The 12,804-nt window shown below is 42.7% G+C and overlaps 1 protein-coding gene across 1 annotated transcript; it reads right to left on the reverse strand.

Moving 5' to 3' along the window:
* Window positions 1-804: 804 nt before the first annotated feature.
* Window positions 805-12,804, reverse strand: pkdccb (protein kinase domain containing, cytoplasmic b). The gene is made up of 7 exons (XM_083909882.1): window positions 12,133-12,804; window positions 10,977-11,108; window positions 7,842-8,113; window positions 7,488-7,567; window positions 7,064-7,171; window positions 2,145-2,321; window positions 805-930 (listed from the first exon to the last, which is right to left on the reverse strand). Exons 1-7 carry the CDS (start codon window positions 12,787-12,789, stop codon window positions 824-826), a joined length of 1,533 nt encoding a protein of 510 aa, XP_083766008.1. The 5' UTR covers window positions 12,790-12,804; the 3' UTR covers window positions 805-823.

A 12,804-nucleotide genomic window follows, 5' to 3' on the forward strand; every position in this document is an offset into this window, starting at 1 on the left:
TTTTCATTGAAAATAAAAAGGTTTCACCCACAAGGTGCACGTTTAAGCTATAAATGCACAATCATGTCAGAACATTTACATTTCATACGATCGTATAATTATTTATGAACTAAAGCACTATTAAAGTTTACAAAAGTGTGTAAAAACAGACTCTGGAATGGTTTTTTAAATCACGTGTGCGCTCCTTGTTGACGTACAAATGCTTACATGCCTTGTTGCCAGCTCGCACCACAGCGCGGCTAAGCCAGGAAACCGTGAGTGAAAAAAAAAAAACGGCCGCAACCTCAGCGCATTAACATCAAAGTGTATTTCTATAAGAGCTTGTTTTCTTTCCTCGTCCTCGGGGCTTCAAACGCTGAGCTCCAGTGGCTGTTCTCATTACCTCTTTGGCTTAAAGAGTCCAAGTACATGGAGCTGGCCTCACAAGGAAAACCAACACACATGGCAAATAAAGACAAGGTAGAGGAAAGGAGAAAAAAAAAGAAGAAAAAAAATACATGTCAAGGGCACAAGGCTCTCCCTGCATAATTGTACCTGAAGGGAAATCCCTTTAAATAGTAGTTGGCAGAGCTGGCAGGCAGATCAAACAGTCAGTGAGCAGAAGCCCTATAAATACATCACATTCACTTGCCTCACTTCAAACGTCTCCTCCCTCCTCCTCCTCCTGCGCTTCTCCTGCGAGTCCACGCTCACGAGGTACGACACCGTTTCTCATCTTAAGCGCACAATTTCAAAAAGGGTTTTTAGCTTCACATTCCCCCCCCCCTCCTCCTCCCGACGCACACGCCACGGTAACTACATTTTAAACATTTTGGTCCTCGCGTCACACTGGGGACGCTTCGGGAGCCTTGGTTTTCTTCACGTACACCTCTGACGTCCCGTCAGGCACCAGGTGACTGAAGCTGCTCCTGAAAGAAGCCAGGAGGCGTCCTGTAACACACACACACACACACACACACACACACACACACGTTTAACACAACATGTTCTGACTCGATTTCCTTTAATGACTTATGTATATTTAAAGGCTTCATCGGCGGATTTAGACGCTTCGTTTACTCAGCAGTCTCAGTCATGTGACCAAACATGATTTCACTAGCATGTGTTGACACATAATTATTATTATTATTATGGGAATAATAACACACACACACACACACACATTTAAAGGAGACTCAAATTGTACTCTACGTCATATTGGGGGCAGCGAAGTACACCAGACTCCTCTGTTAAATACTGAGATTTTAGACATTTCCTATGGTAAATGTTGGAGTTTAACGCACGTTTTCCGGATTTTTAAGTCTTTTTTATTTGAGCTACAGTACGGCATTGTTCGGTTTGATTCTTGTGTCGGACGTCGCGCTCACGCCTCTTTCTGTGGCGACACTTTCTGACCAATCGGTCGCTTGTAACCTCACCAGAGCAGGTACTAAAAAAACAAAAGTACCAGGTGCTATCGCCAATGGAAGAGCAAAATAAATGTGCGTAAATAAACTGGCGTTGTCACGCTAGTGGAAAAGCACCATATTAGGCTTTGGGCACCAACATGGGAAGATCTCGAAGGCCTTTTAACTTGAAAAGCACCTTTTTTTTTTCTTCTCCTTATAACTTTTTTTTAGTATCTATTTAATTTACTAAATGTTTCATTCTCGTTTGTCCCTTCTCGTCCTGTTTTTTATGCGTTCTGTGTTCACGGTTCGGACTTTTATAATCTAAAATTCTGTTTTCAAACAGTTTGACTAGCTAATCTTGTTCAGATAATTAAAAAATGTAATAATAATTTAAAAAAAAAAGAATTTTGAACGATGTTTTTCTTACAAAATAATATTAGTTAATGGAACTTTTTAAGAACTCTAGATCTTTTGTTGGCCTGTAAACTCAAAAATCGATTGCAGTAAGTTGCCTTGAAATTTTCTCAACCTTTTCTTTTTTACAGTGTATATACGGTCATGTATTTCTTTATATATATACATATGTACAGTGTACAATCACCCAATTGTAAGGCAACGCACTTAAAAAGTGAAATTTTGTTGTTGAGTTTTTACCGCCGTTTAAAGGCCAATTCTAGACTGAGAGCGTGGATCACGTGACATGACAGCCTCGCGGAAAGGCAGGAGGGTGTGCGTGTTTGCGACTCTACGAACCCGTCCACGTCGTGTGTCCCGTCAGAGTGAAGCTGTTGCACTGAGTGTGCGAGTTGCAGATGTACGCGGCCTCTCTGGCGCTGGAGACCGACAGCACGCAGCCCTGCTGGCTGTGCGACGGCCAGCAGCGGTACTCGGCGTTCCCGGACGTTCCCATACCTCGGATCACGTTGTAATCTGGGAGCACAGAAGGAGGGAGAGATGACACTTTAAGTAACTTTAATGCAGAATAAAAGCTTGAATTAAACCATAAATAAGTGCTTTTGTCCACGTTTCCAGAATAACTACCAGTATCTGGCAGCTATTTACAATTTACTGCATGTTAAAATACTGTTTTAACTATTTAAAAGGAAGAAAAACACTGTAGTTGTACATGAACAACAGCTTTTGTGTGTTAAATATGAAACAGTATGAGACATATTTACAATAACATTATTTGAGTTTTTGTCACAGCGGGAGGGAAATTACCGTAATAAACCCACATTAGCTTTGACGCGCAACGTCTCAGCTTTCAGAAACCGCCGCGTAACTACGGTGCCAACGCTTCGTCAGCGACGCGCTCTGTGTCTTAAAAGGGTTAAAAGACGAGCAGCAAAGAAAACGTTTGTGTTGTTTGTGAGAGAAGATAGTTCTTCCGAAATACAGATTTACACAAGAACAGGACGATTCTTGCCGATTTAATTTGCAATTACTACTTTTTTTTTGGTCTAACTGACAGTCAACCGAAACCCAAAGGTTATTACTTTCACATGAGCAAAAGACAAGTAAACACATACATAAATAAGGGTTTGTTTATAAACCAATACTCTGGTCTTTGTTCTACCAACAAAAGAAAAAAAAGAAAAGAAAAATCTCCATTTGACACTAGCTTTAGTTTCCAGTTGCTCATGCAACTCGAGAAAGAAAATCCCTTCACCTTCCTCGTGCCCAACATTTGTGTTCATTCATCATTATAATTCTCTCTCAGTCAGACTTCTGTTGGATCTGCTCGTAAATCATCTGCTACACATTAGCGGGAGCCATGAGAAAGCAGCGCGCGCACACACACACACACACACACAAACACGCACACAGGCACACACACAGGCACACACACAGGCACACAAAAGCCTGGTCTGTGAGTTCGTATGGAGGAGGCACTCTGTTACAAACTGTTAACCTTCCTAAATGGCAGGGGCTGATGTGTGTGTGTGAGTGTGTGTGTGTGTGTGTGTAGGAGTATTGTTGGGAGGAAACAGACACGAGGATCTCCACTCCCCGAGTCTCAAGCAAAGGCAAGCGACGGCGAGGGAGAATGTAGAGGATCCTTCTCCTGGGAGAGGAAAAAAATGAGGCCTATTGAGGAGTGTTAGTGGAGACAGAGACACGTACTGTAAATAGAGGACGTCTATGCAGTATGTGTGTACTTATGTGTCAAAATAATAATAATAAGTATTTATATTCAGGGAAGCACTCTGGACCTAAATAAATGAACTTTCTTTTTTAAACAAAAGTTGCTCTTGCAGCAGCAGCAGCAGCCATTTGGAGAAAAAGCTCCCTGAGCTCAGAGTCTTGACTAGATTATTTGATCAAATCACAGATGATCTCAGCTGTGGAAAAAGTTTCCTCCACATGTCCAATGAATCTCCATCTGTCAGCAATTTCAAATTAAAAGTGGGGACGAGATCAGCATCTTTTTTTTTTTCTTCTTCTTCTTCTTCTACACGCCGCTCTTTGAGCTGCACTGCCATTTGGCTTCGAGGTTTGTATTTGGCTGCGATTCAGATTTTTTTTCTCCCTCTCTTTTTAACACGAGACATGTTTATTAACCCACGTGGGTTTTTAAGATATAATTGCATGATTTTATTTTCTCCTCTGTATTTTTTTTTGTTTTTTTGGAGCACATCAGCTTCTTGTTCTTAGAGTTAGAAGAGATTAAATTAAATTTGCAGCTACAGTTAGCAGCCGACTGGAGGCACGACTGAACAGCTTATTTCTCCAATAAGGCCACGTCTAGACGGGAACACTAAAACGTAAACAATCTATTTTCCCTGTGCTGCTTAACAAGACAACTCCAAAACCCTGCAGTACATATGCCAGGACTGCGAGCGGCGCTGTAACGTTGCACCAAAAACAGAGAAGAAGACGTGGGTAACAGAGAAAGGGACAGAATGAACCGAACCAGAGGAAAGTTATAAAGAAATAATGTCCGTTTGTTTCCGTGTGCATATTAATCGACTTTACGCAACCGCTAGCAACAAATCTACAAACTTTCTGTCATAAAAACAATCTATTTTCCCTGTGCCGTTTCCAAAGACGACTCCAAAACGCTGCAGTACATATGCCAGGACTGCGAGTGGCACTGTAGCGTCGCACCAAAAACAGAGAAGAAGACGTAGGTAACATATATAATAAGAGAAACGGGGACAGAATGAACCGAGCCAGAGGAAAGTTCTAAAGGAATAATGTCCGTTTATTTCCGTGTGTGTATTTAGCAACTTTTACGCAACCGCTAGCGACAAATCTACAGACTCTCCGTCATGTAACTAAATACTTTCACGAGAAGGAAAAGCCAAACGTAAACAATCCATTTGTCTTGTGCCGTTTCCAAAGAAAATGAAACGAAACGAAACGAAACGAAACGAAAATTCTGCAGTACATATGCCAGGACTGCGAGCGGCGCTGTAACGTTGCATCAAAAACAGAGAAGAAGACGTGCGTGGGTACGCATTATAGATATAATCACAGAAACGGGGACAGAATGAAACGAGTTACAAAGAAATAATGACGGTTTGTTTTTCCGTGTGAATATTTAGCGACTTTACACAACCGCTAGCGTCCCCTCCCACAGAGGCAGAGACATTATGAGCGCCACAGATGTGGAGAAGTCTGTATTAAATGATCTGGACGGCAGATTTTCTATAGGAGAAGAAGAAGGAAAAAAAAAAACACATGGTGTCTCGCGCTTCATTGCTCTGATTGGTTGCAGCTTTGTCCACTTTGTCTTCAAAATGGCTAATAACAACCTTCGGGGAACGAATCACGAACTGATTACTGAGAGGTTTCGGAGAAAACTTCATCTAAATGAAACTTCCTACACCTTCTAAAGTAGAGAAGATGAATGTTTCTGACTAACTCAGTCTGATGTTCAACAGCAGAGACACCAAACAAGTCATTAAATCATTACTGAGCTCAGAAACACATGTTTTTAACCTTTGGACGAGTCCAGTGTGGCTGTTTCTTTCCTTTTTTTTACAAGATTTTATGCGAGTTGGTATTTTATTTTAATAACTGTTGACAGGAAATAAACATAAAAGAGGTTTCAGTCGGCACAAACAATTATATTAACTGGCAACTTCCAGGTTGTTTTTTTTCTGTGTACGTGTCATCTCGTTTGCAAGAAAGAAAGGAAAGTGAATGAATGAATGATTCCAAAGTCAAACTGTGAGCTCAGCTCGACTCGGTGACGTACAGACTAAACACAAAATGTGAAACCGGGGGTTTGTGCTCGAAAAAAACGACTTCTGTTTCAACAAAACCCCCCCGAAAAATATGGCAAATGAAAATACACACATCACATCACACATACACACTCAGCAGCAGCAGCAGCAGCAGCAGCAGCAGCAGCAGCAGCAGCAGGGGCGGCTCATGGCACCGACTTGGGAAACTAAAACATTCTCTCTCTCTCTCTCTCTCAATGTCAGCCTCGGCGCCCAGGCCTCCTCCATACCCTCAATCTGTGATAAAATTCACAAAGCGCTGCTATATAAACAGTCCAAACTGCGTCTGGGGGACGGAAAAATCTCACCGCAGGAACGCAGGGGCCAGTCAGTCTGTTATTAATATTTCATATGGCAGGAGGGGGGCGAGGAGGGGGCAGTTAAAAGGGGAGGGAATGTTTAGCGGCTGAAACTGAAGCATTTATTTCTATCCTATGGAATTAGATTTGTGTCGATATTTTCAAACACCACTTCGTGAATTGAAACCAGCAAATGACAGAAATTGCAGTTAAAATACGGATTTAATAATTCAAAAAAAGTGTGTTTTATTTGCTTGAAAATACACTTTGTTTGTTTTTTTGTTCTTTGCGCTGTTGTTTTTTGCGATTCTGACTATGGGTGGAGCTGCCTTCTGATTGGCTACTGAGTTTTGGAGCGGAGCTTAGAGTCGCTGTCCGTCTAGGACTTATTCCCCCCGTCAACAGTTTAACAAACATTAGATACTAACAACTATTTTGTCGGAGTTCCAGATGGACAGCAACTTCAAGCCCCGCTCCAAAACGCAGTAGCCAATCAGCAGGCAGCTTTCTAAGGTCCGCCCACGGTCGGAATCACAAACAAAAAACCACAGCGCCAAGAACAAAAACAAAATTCCCGATCATTGCAAACAAAAAAGTGTATTTTCAAACAAATAAAAACATATTTGAATGATTAAATCCAAATTTTATTGGAAATATATGTATTTTGATTGTGTGTTTCATTTTTGTTGTTTTGCTCCATTAATTTGCTTCTTAAAAAGTGTCATTTGAAAAGACCTACACAGATCTAACTCCATACCATCGCTACAAAATCAACCTGAAAGGCTGATATTAAATCAAATGAAAGCTTTTTTTCTCCTGTGAAGGAGGAGGAGCGAGCTTTTATTGATTTAATTGCAACAACTCTTGTTTTGTTAAACGAACGCCGACTGCGGTTCCTGAGCCCGAGACACGCAGGATTAATCCCACTTTGTTGGTCTTGTCCATTCATTCCAGGCTGCTTAATAAACCTGTCAAAACAGTCTGAGAGGGAGAGACACACCCCCACCTCCTTCCCTTCGTATTTTTTTTTTTTTTGATACATAATGGAAGGTGGAGTAGTCTTTCAGTGATTAAAAAAGTATTCAAGAAAAAAAAAAAGTCTACATGAGGGCCCACTGTGCTTCATTCCATCAGCTCTTACCTCGGATTATTGATGGAGGCAGGTTGTCCAGGTGCAGGCCAGACTTGTAAAGGAGGAGGATGTGTTCAAAGGCCTCCAGTGTCTGATTGATGTCAGCTTTCAGCTCCCCTAGACGCACACACACACACACACACACACACACAATACACCGAGTCAAACTCACCACAGGCATAAAGTCATCCAATATAGGTGATTTATCCCCGCGCAAACGCTACTGCCTAACCCCCGTTGTGTGATCTCGACAGATAACAACATGTTTTTATTACATGTCACAAAGTGTTTCTCCCAATCTCATTAAAAAGAGAGGCAGTGAAAACACTTAATTACACGACTCCCCCCGATAACGGAGTGATTTACTTTCCTTTCTTCCCTTTGGAAGCGCCTCGTCATGTCAAGACGTGAGCGCGTCTCTCTCACTACTCACCTGTGGAGTTCATGATGTGGTTTACCAGGTGTGTGAGGCCGGGCGGAGCCTGGTGAGGCAGCAGGTAGGTGAAGAAATACCTGCGGGCCCAAGCAGAGACGACTCATTGAGACAGCGCAGAGAAAACAAGGGGCAAGCCCCGTCGCATAGCTGCCCGCGGAGCACGACTTGTCTCGCGTCGGTGTTAAAACAAACACTTCATAAAGCTGTCAGAGAACCTGAAGGCTTTTTAAAAGGAGGAATACTCCCTTTTTTTCAACAGGAACTACTAATTTCTTTCACATATCTCCACTTAAATGCACATTTTCAGCTGTCCAGCACCCATCCATCATCACACTGCCACTTTTCCTTCACCTGTAGGCGTTGTAGATGTTCCTCTTCTCGTTCAGGCCCTCGCACACGCCGCGGCCGGAGCACGGCAGAGTGAAGTTCCTGTGCGGGAACTGGAGCGTGCAGTCGGCGTCGCCGCGGCAGGCGGTCTCCTCGGCGCTGGCGTCGTCCAGGTCGGTGAGCTTGAGCTCGCCGGCCACGGTGACAAACTGCCGCGGCTGGAAGTCCAGCAGAGCCACGGAGCCCAGAGGAGACTGGGAGAGGAAGTGCAGGAGCCGGACCAGGTCCAGACAAACCTGGGAGGGGAAAAGGGGTCACATGCCAAAAAAAATTATTAGCTTCACTGATGATGATGATGATGATGATAAACACAGCATTAACCCTTTAACACCTAGCCTCAAAATGACCATCTGGACTTTTCTTTGCCTATTTTAATGATAAAAAAGGCCAGAAAATGTCCTGTGAGTAAGATTTTTCCAGTATATCTTTCCATATCTAGACTAAAATTAAGTTTTATTTAAAAAAGACACTGTAGCTGGACACAAACACTAGATTTTGTTACAGTTACATTTGAAATATGAACAGTATAAAACATATTTAAAGTAACATTTGTCGAGTTTTTGTCAATGGAAACTAATGTACAAGCTTTTCTCCCACTTTTTCCCTTTTTGTGGTGACAACAGACGCAAGTGATATTACCGTAATAACCACACGTTGGCTTTGACTCCGTTGGAATGTTTCTGATAGCACAAACAGTTGCGTAATTACGGTAACGCATACTTGCGTGAAAGATGTCGCCTGCGATACCCTTGGTGTTAAAGTGTTATTTTTGCCTTTTTGTATTATTTCCAATTTCATTTTTGTCATCTTGGACTACATTTTCCGTAAATCATTTAGTTGAGGTTTACTTGCGGAAAAATACACGAAAAATTGACAATAGAAAAGTTTTTCTGACAAAAATGTCCTTAAAAAACTCCTTTCTAACTGAAAACAAAAGTATTTTTCTAGTTCCTTTCATGCTTCGCACACTTAGTCACAGATTTTTTTCCTTGAACAATATAGAGTTTCATAAAATAATAATAATAATAAAAAACAATCTATCTAGCAATAAAACAACTGCTTTACTTGCTTGTAAACCAGTTCACTGAACACATTTGCGAGCCATTTCCTCGCACTGTTTTTATAGCACTCTTTAAGTCCTATTATAAATAAAAAAACAGGAACGAGGAAAATAAGTAGGCCACTAAAGGCAAAATAAAGGCATTAGCCACGCACTGACGGAGCATGAAATGATCTGGTCCCGCTTGCAAACATAGCTGCAGCGTTAGGTCATGCCGCGAGTCTCCTGGACGTCACTTTGGTGGGACCTAAAGCGCCGCAGCAGCAGAGTTGGCTGAAACCAAACACCCCTGGATTACTGTAGCCTGCGCAGATGCGACGTAGCTGAAGGGGGGGGGGGCTTTCGTTGGCTGAGAGGCTCGAGGGGGTGGGGGTGTGTATTATGAACGGCTGTTTGAATGATGGAGCAAAAATGAGGCCCCCGTGGTTGAGATGACACTCATGGACTGTGACGTGCCTTTTTTTTTTTTTTTTTTTCTGCTAAATCCACAAAACAAAACAAAGTCCACGTCCCCACTTACATACTCGGATCCCTGGAGTGTAAATCCAGCCTCTGTTGACTCCCACTGTGAGCATACCTGGGATGGGGGTTGTGTGTGTGTGTGTGTGTGTGTGTGTGTGTGTGTGTGTGTGTGTGTGTGTGTGTGTGTGTGTGTGTGTGTGTGTGTGTGTGTGTGTGTGTGTGTGTGTGTGTGTGTGTGTGTGTGTGTGTGAGAGAGACACATGACATTCCTAGCCTCCAGTGGATTAACTCCACCAGGACCCATCTCCATTTCAATCCCAGCCTGATCAAATACACTTGAGGGACAGATGTCAGCGTTTCAAATATCCTCCTCTGTGAAACTTCTCAGTTCATCTTCAGGGGCGCAGATATAGGCAATATGCACTTAGAACTTCTGCTCATGCGTCACTAAGAAACAATTCATCGATTACTAAATGAATCGTCAACTATTTGGATAATCAATTCATCGGTTTTAAGCCTTTTTTCATGATTAAAACAAGCATAAATGTGAATATTTTCTTTGTTTATTTGTTCCATATAACAAAGAAATCATTAAAACCGAATCATTTCGTCATTTCCAGGTTTGACAAACACGGTTCGACGTTTTCCGTCAAATTTATAGACCAAACGATTAATCGATTACTTGAGAAAATAATCGACAACGAAAATAATCGTTAATTGCAGCTCTAGAAATGATTAAATCGTCTTTTAACAAGAGCCAGAGATGTTCAAATGTCAGCGACGCAAGGGGGAAACAGCAGAGAACTATAATTTGTAGCTACCCATGTTAGTCTGAAACAGTCATTTTAACACTACTTTTTTTTTTTTTAAAGACATAAATCTCCAACTGTGCAACAAATATTGTTCGCCCAAAAAGAAGAAATGGACTTTTACAGTCTGTGCAGAGTGAAGCATAAGATATATAGGACTTTTTTAATTGTCCTTCGCCAGTCCTTTGCAGGGTCACATATAATACAGACAAACAGGCAAATCCACTCTCAGACCTACGGTCAATTTAGTTAGACTGTCCAATTTTACCTAATCCTCAAATCTGCATGTCTTTAGACTGAGGGAGGAGAAAACACACACACACAAACACAACATGCAAACTCCATGCAGAAAGGTGCTTGTTCCGACCGGGGTGGCAAACCCGGACCATGAAACCTATGAAACACTCTTGGTAACTCCTGCAGACAAAGGCGGTAAAAACAACTCTGCATCTTTGTCTGGCAGCTCACTGGGAGTACTTTTTGAAAACCAGGAAGCGGCGGTGCATGTAGTCCATTCAGAAATAAAATAAATTCAGTCAGAAACGGAAAAAAAAGCCTGTTGGATGAGCCCAGTCCAGTTGTTTTCTCTACACTCGTGGACAACGTCCAACTCCCTGATCTTTCAACCTTCTTTTTATGGTGCGTTTGCCAGGAGGAGAAGCACGGACTTCCACGTGCATGATGAGCAACATGTGTGCTGGAGTGTGTGTGGATTGACAGAGTGTGTGCGTGTGTGTGTGTGAAGAGTAGAAGGAAAACGTGGCTTACCCTGAATCTGTCCTCCCAGGGGCTCTGGAGCAACTGGATCATCTGTAGCGGATTCCCCTGCTCCAGAATGACGGCGACTCTTCCCCTCTCTCCTCCCTGGCCTCCCGCATTTCCTGCACAGTGACCCTTGAGCTGTGGAGTGGAGAGGGAACGGTCAGTAAAAAATGGAACCAGTAAAATAATAATCCTTATAACTCTACAATAATTACACGTTGTATGTGTGGCAAGGGGAAAAGTGAGAGGACGTGATGTTCTGCCAGGCCTCACTTAGACTCAGACTTGTGACAATAAAAATCACATTACAGCTAACCAGGGAATGCGTTCTGCTTGAATCAGGCCGTCGGACACACACTCACTCCTGCTGTTGTCACGCGTGTCTGCTGGATGAGTACAAAACTGGTTCTAAATTGGGCTGTAACGATTTGAGCGAGTGAATGCTGGAGGGTTTCAGATGCAACCGTGGATAGCAGAGAGAGGACAGAGGCACATTGTCAGCTCCTGCCAAACTGGACCCAAAAGGTCAGGACGGGGTCACTGAATTTAATTTAATTACATGGGGGAAAGTCCCACAGAGCCAAAGCGAAGCCTTTCTTTCTTTCTTTCTTTTACTTCACGGTGTCTGAGACAAAGGAAAATATGAGCAGCGGAGCATGGATTATGGAAAACATTAGTAATAGTATTTCCAGAGGTAGTCACTGATGGAGCACACACACTCCTCAAACTCTGTCGTCAAATATGTCCTCTGAATTGTTGTTTTGTTGGATTAACTTTGTATTTTTAAGCATAAATAAAATAGTGACTTTGTTTTGAATTATTTTTAAAGATGGTTTTCTCTCACAGGTTGTGTTTAACAGTGTTATATAATGTAATCCAGGGTTTAGAAGAAAATACATTTAAATAGGAAGTATTGGTTAATTTAAAGCCTCATTTGTCCTTTTTAAAGGGCATTTTATTTGACTTTATTACAACACTAGCTCAGTCAACGTTTGATTTAAGGAGAAAAGCAAATAAGATAGTATCAAAATCGCGATACTTGCAGAACAAAAATCACAATACAAATAAAATCGGCACCCTAATATCGTGTTAAATTCTAATTATTGCTCATAAATCATCTGGTTTACAGAGGGGGAAACAAAGGAGGAGTTTGACCCTTCACCTTTATGACATTTGGATGCCGCAGCCTCTGCAACAGCACGATCTCTTTCTGCAGCTTGTAGGACACGAGCTCCCTGCAGCCCGGCGCGTCTTTAAAGTCCTCCACGCACTTCCCCATGTCGATGCCCTGCTCGTTGACGAGTTTCAGGGCCACGGGCTGACCTCCGGCCAGATTCACTTTCACCACCAGCTTGGTGTATCCAGAGCCGAGGACCTCCACCGCCTGCATGTCCACCAGAGAATCACATCCCATTCCATCCAAGTGCGCTTCCCTGGAGCCGTGCGTGATCTCGTCCCACAGATTATAATCCACATTAGGGTCAAGTTGTGAGGAAAGTAGAGTCCCATCTGATGGCGCGTGTTCCTCGTCGTCATCATCATCATTATCATCATTATTATTATTATTATTATTATTACTAAAATGATTCTCGTGAAGTAAAAGCAGCGGAATGATCTCTTTGCGCCTCTCGTTGATTTGGTGGATCAACGCCCCGCGCAGCAGCGTCAGCTCCTCCTCATCAGCAGCGGCAACAGTCGCGTTGGAAGAGTGCGATGTTCTGGCTCCGAACTGCTGCACGCTGCTGATCAACAGTGACACGAGGATCGAGAGGACCACGAACGCGAGCAGGGCAGCCGCGCGTAAAGAGTTGGCCATCATCGTGGCACAGCTGCT

The sequence above is a fragment of the Microchirus variegatus genome (assembly GCF_963457635.1).
Source record: "Microchirus variegatus genome assembly, chromosome: 2".
In the NCBI taxonomy this organism is placed as follows: Eukaryota; Metazoa; Chordata; class Actinopteri; order Pleuronectiformes; family Soleidae; genus Microchirus; species Microchirus variegatus.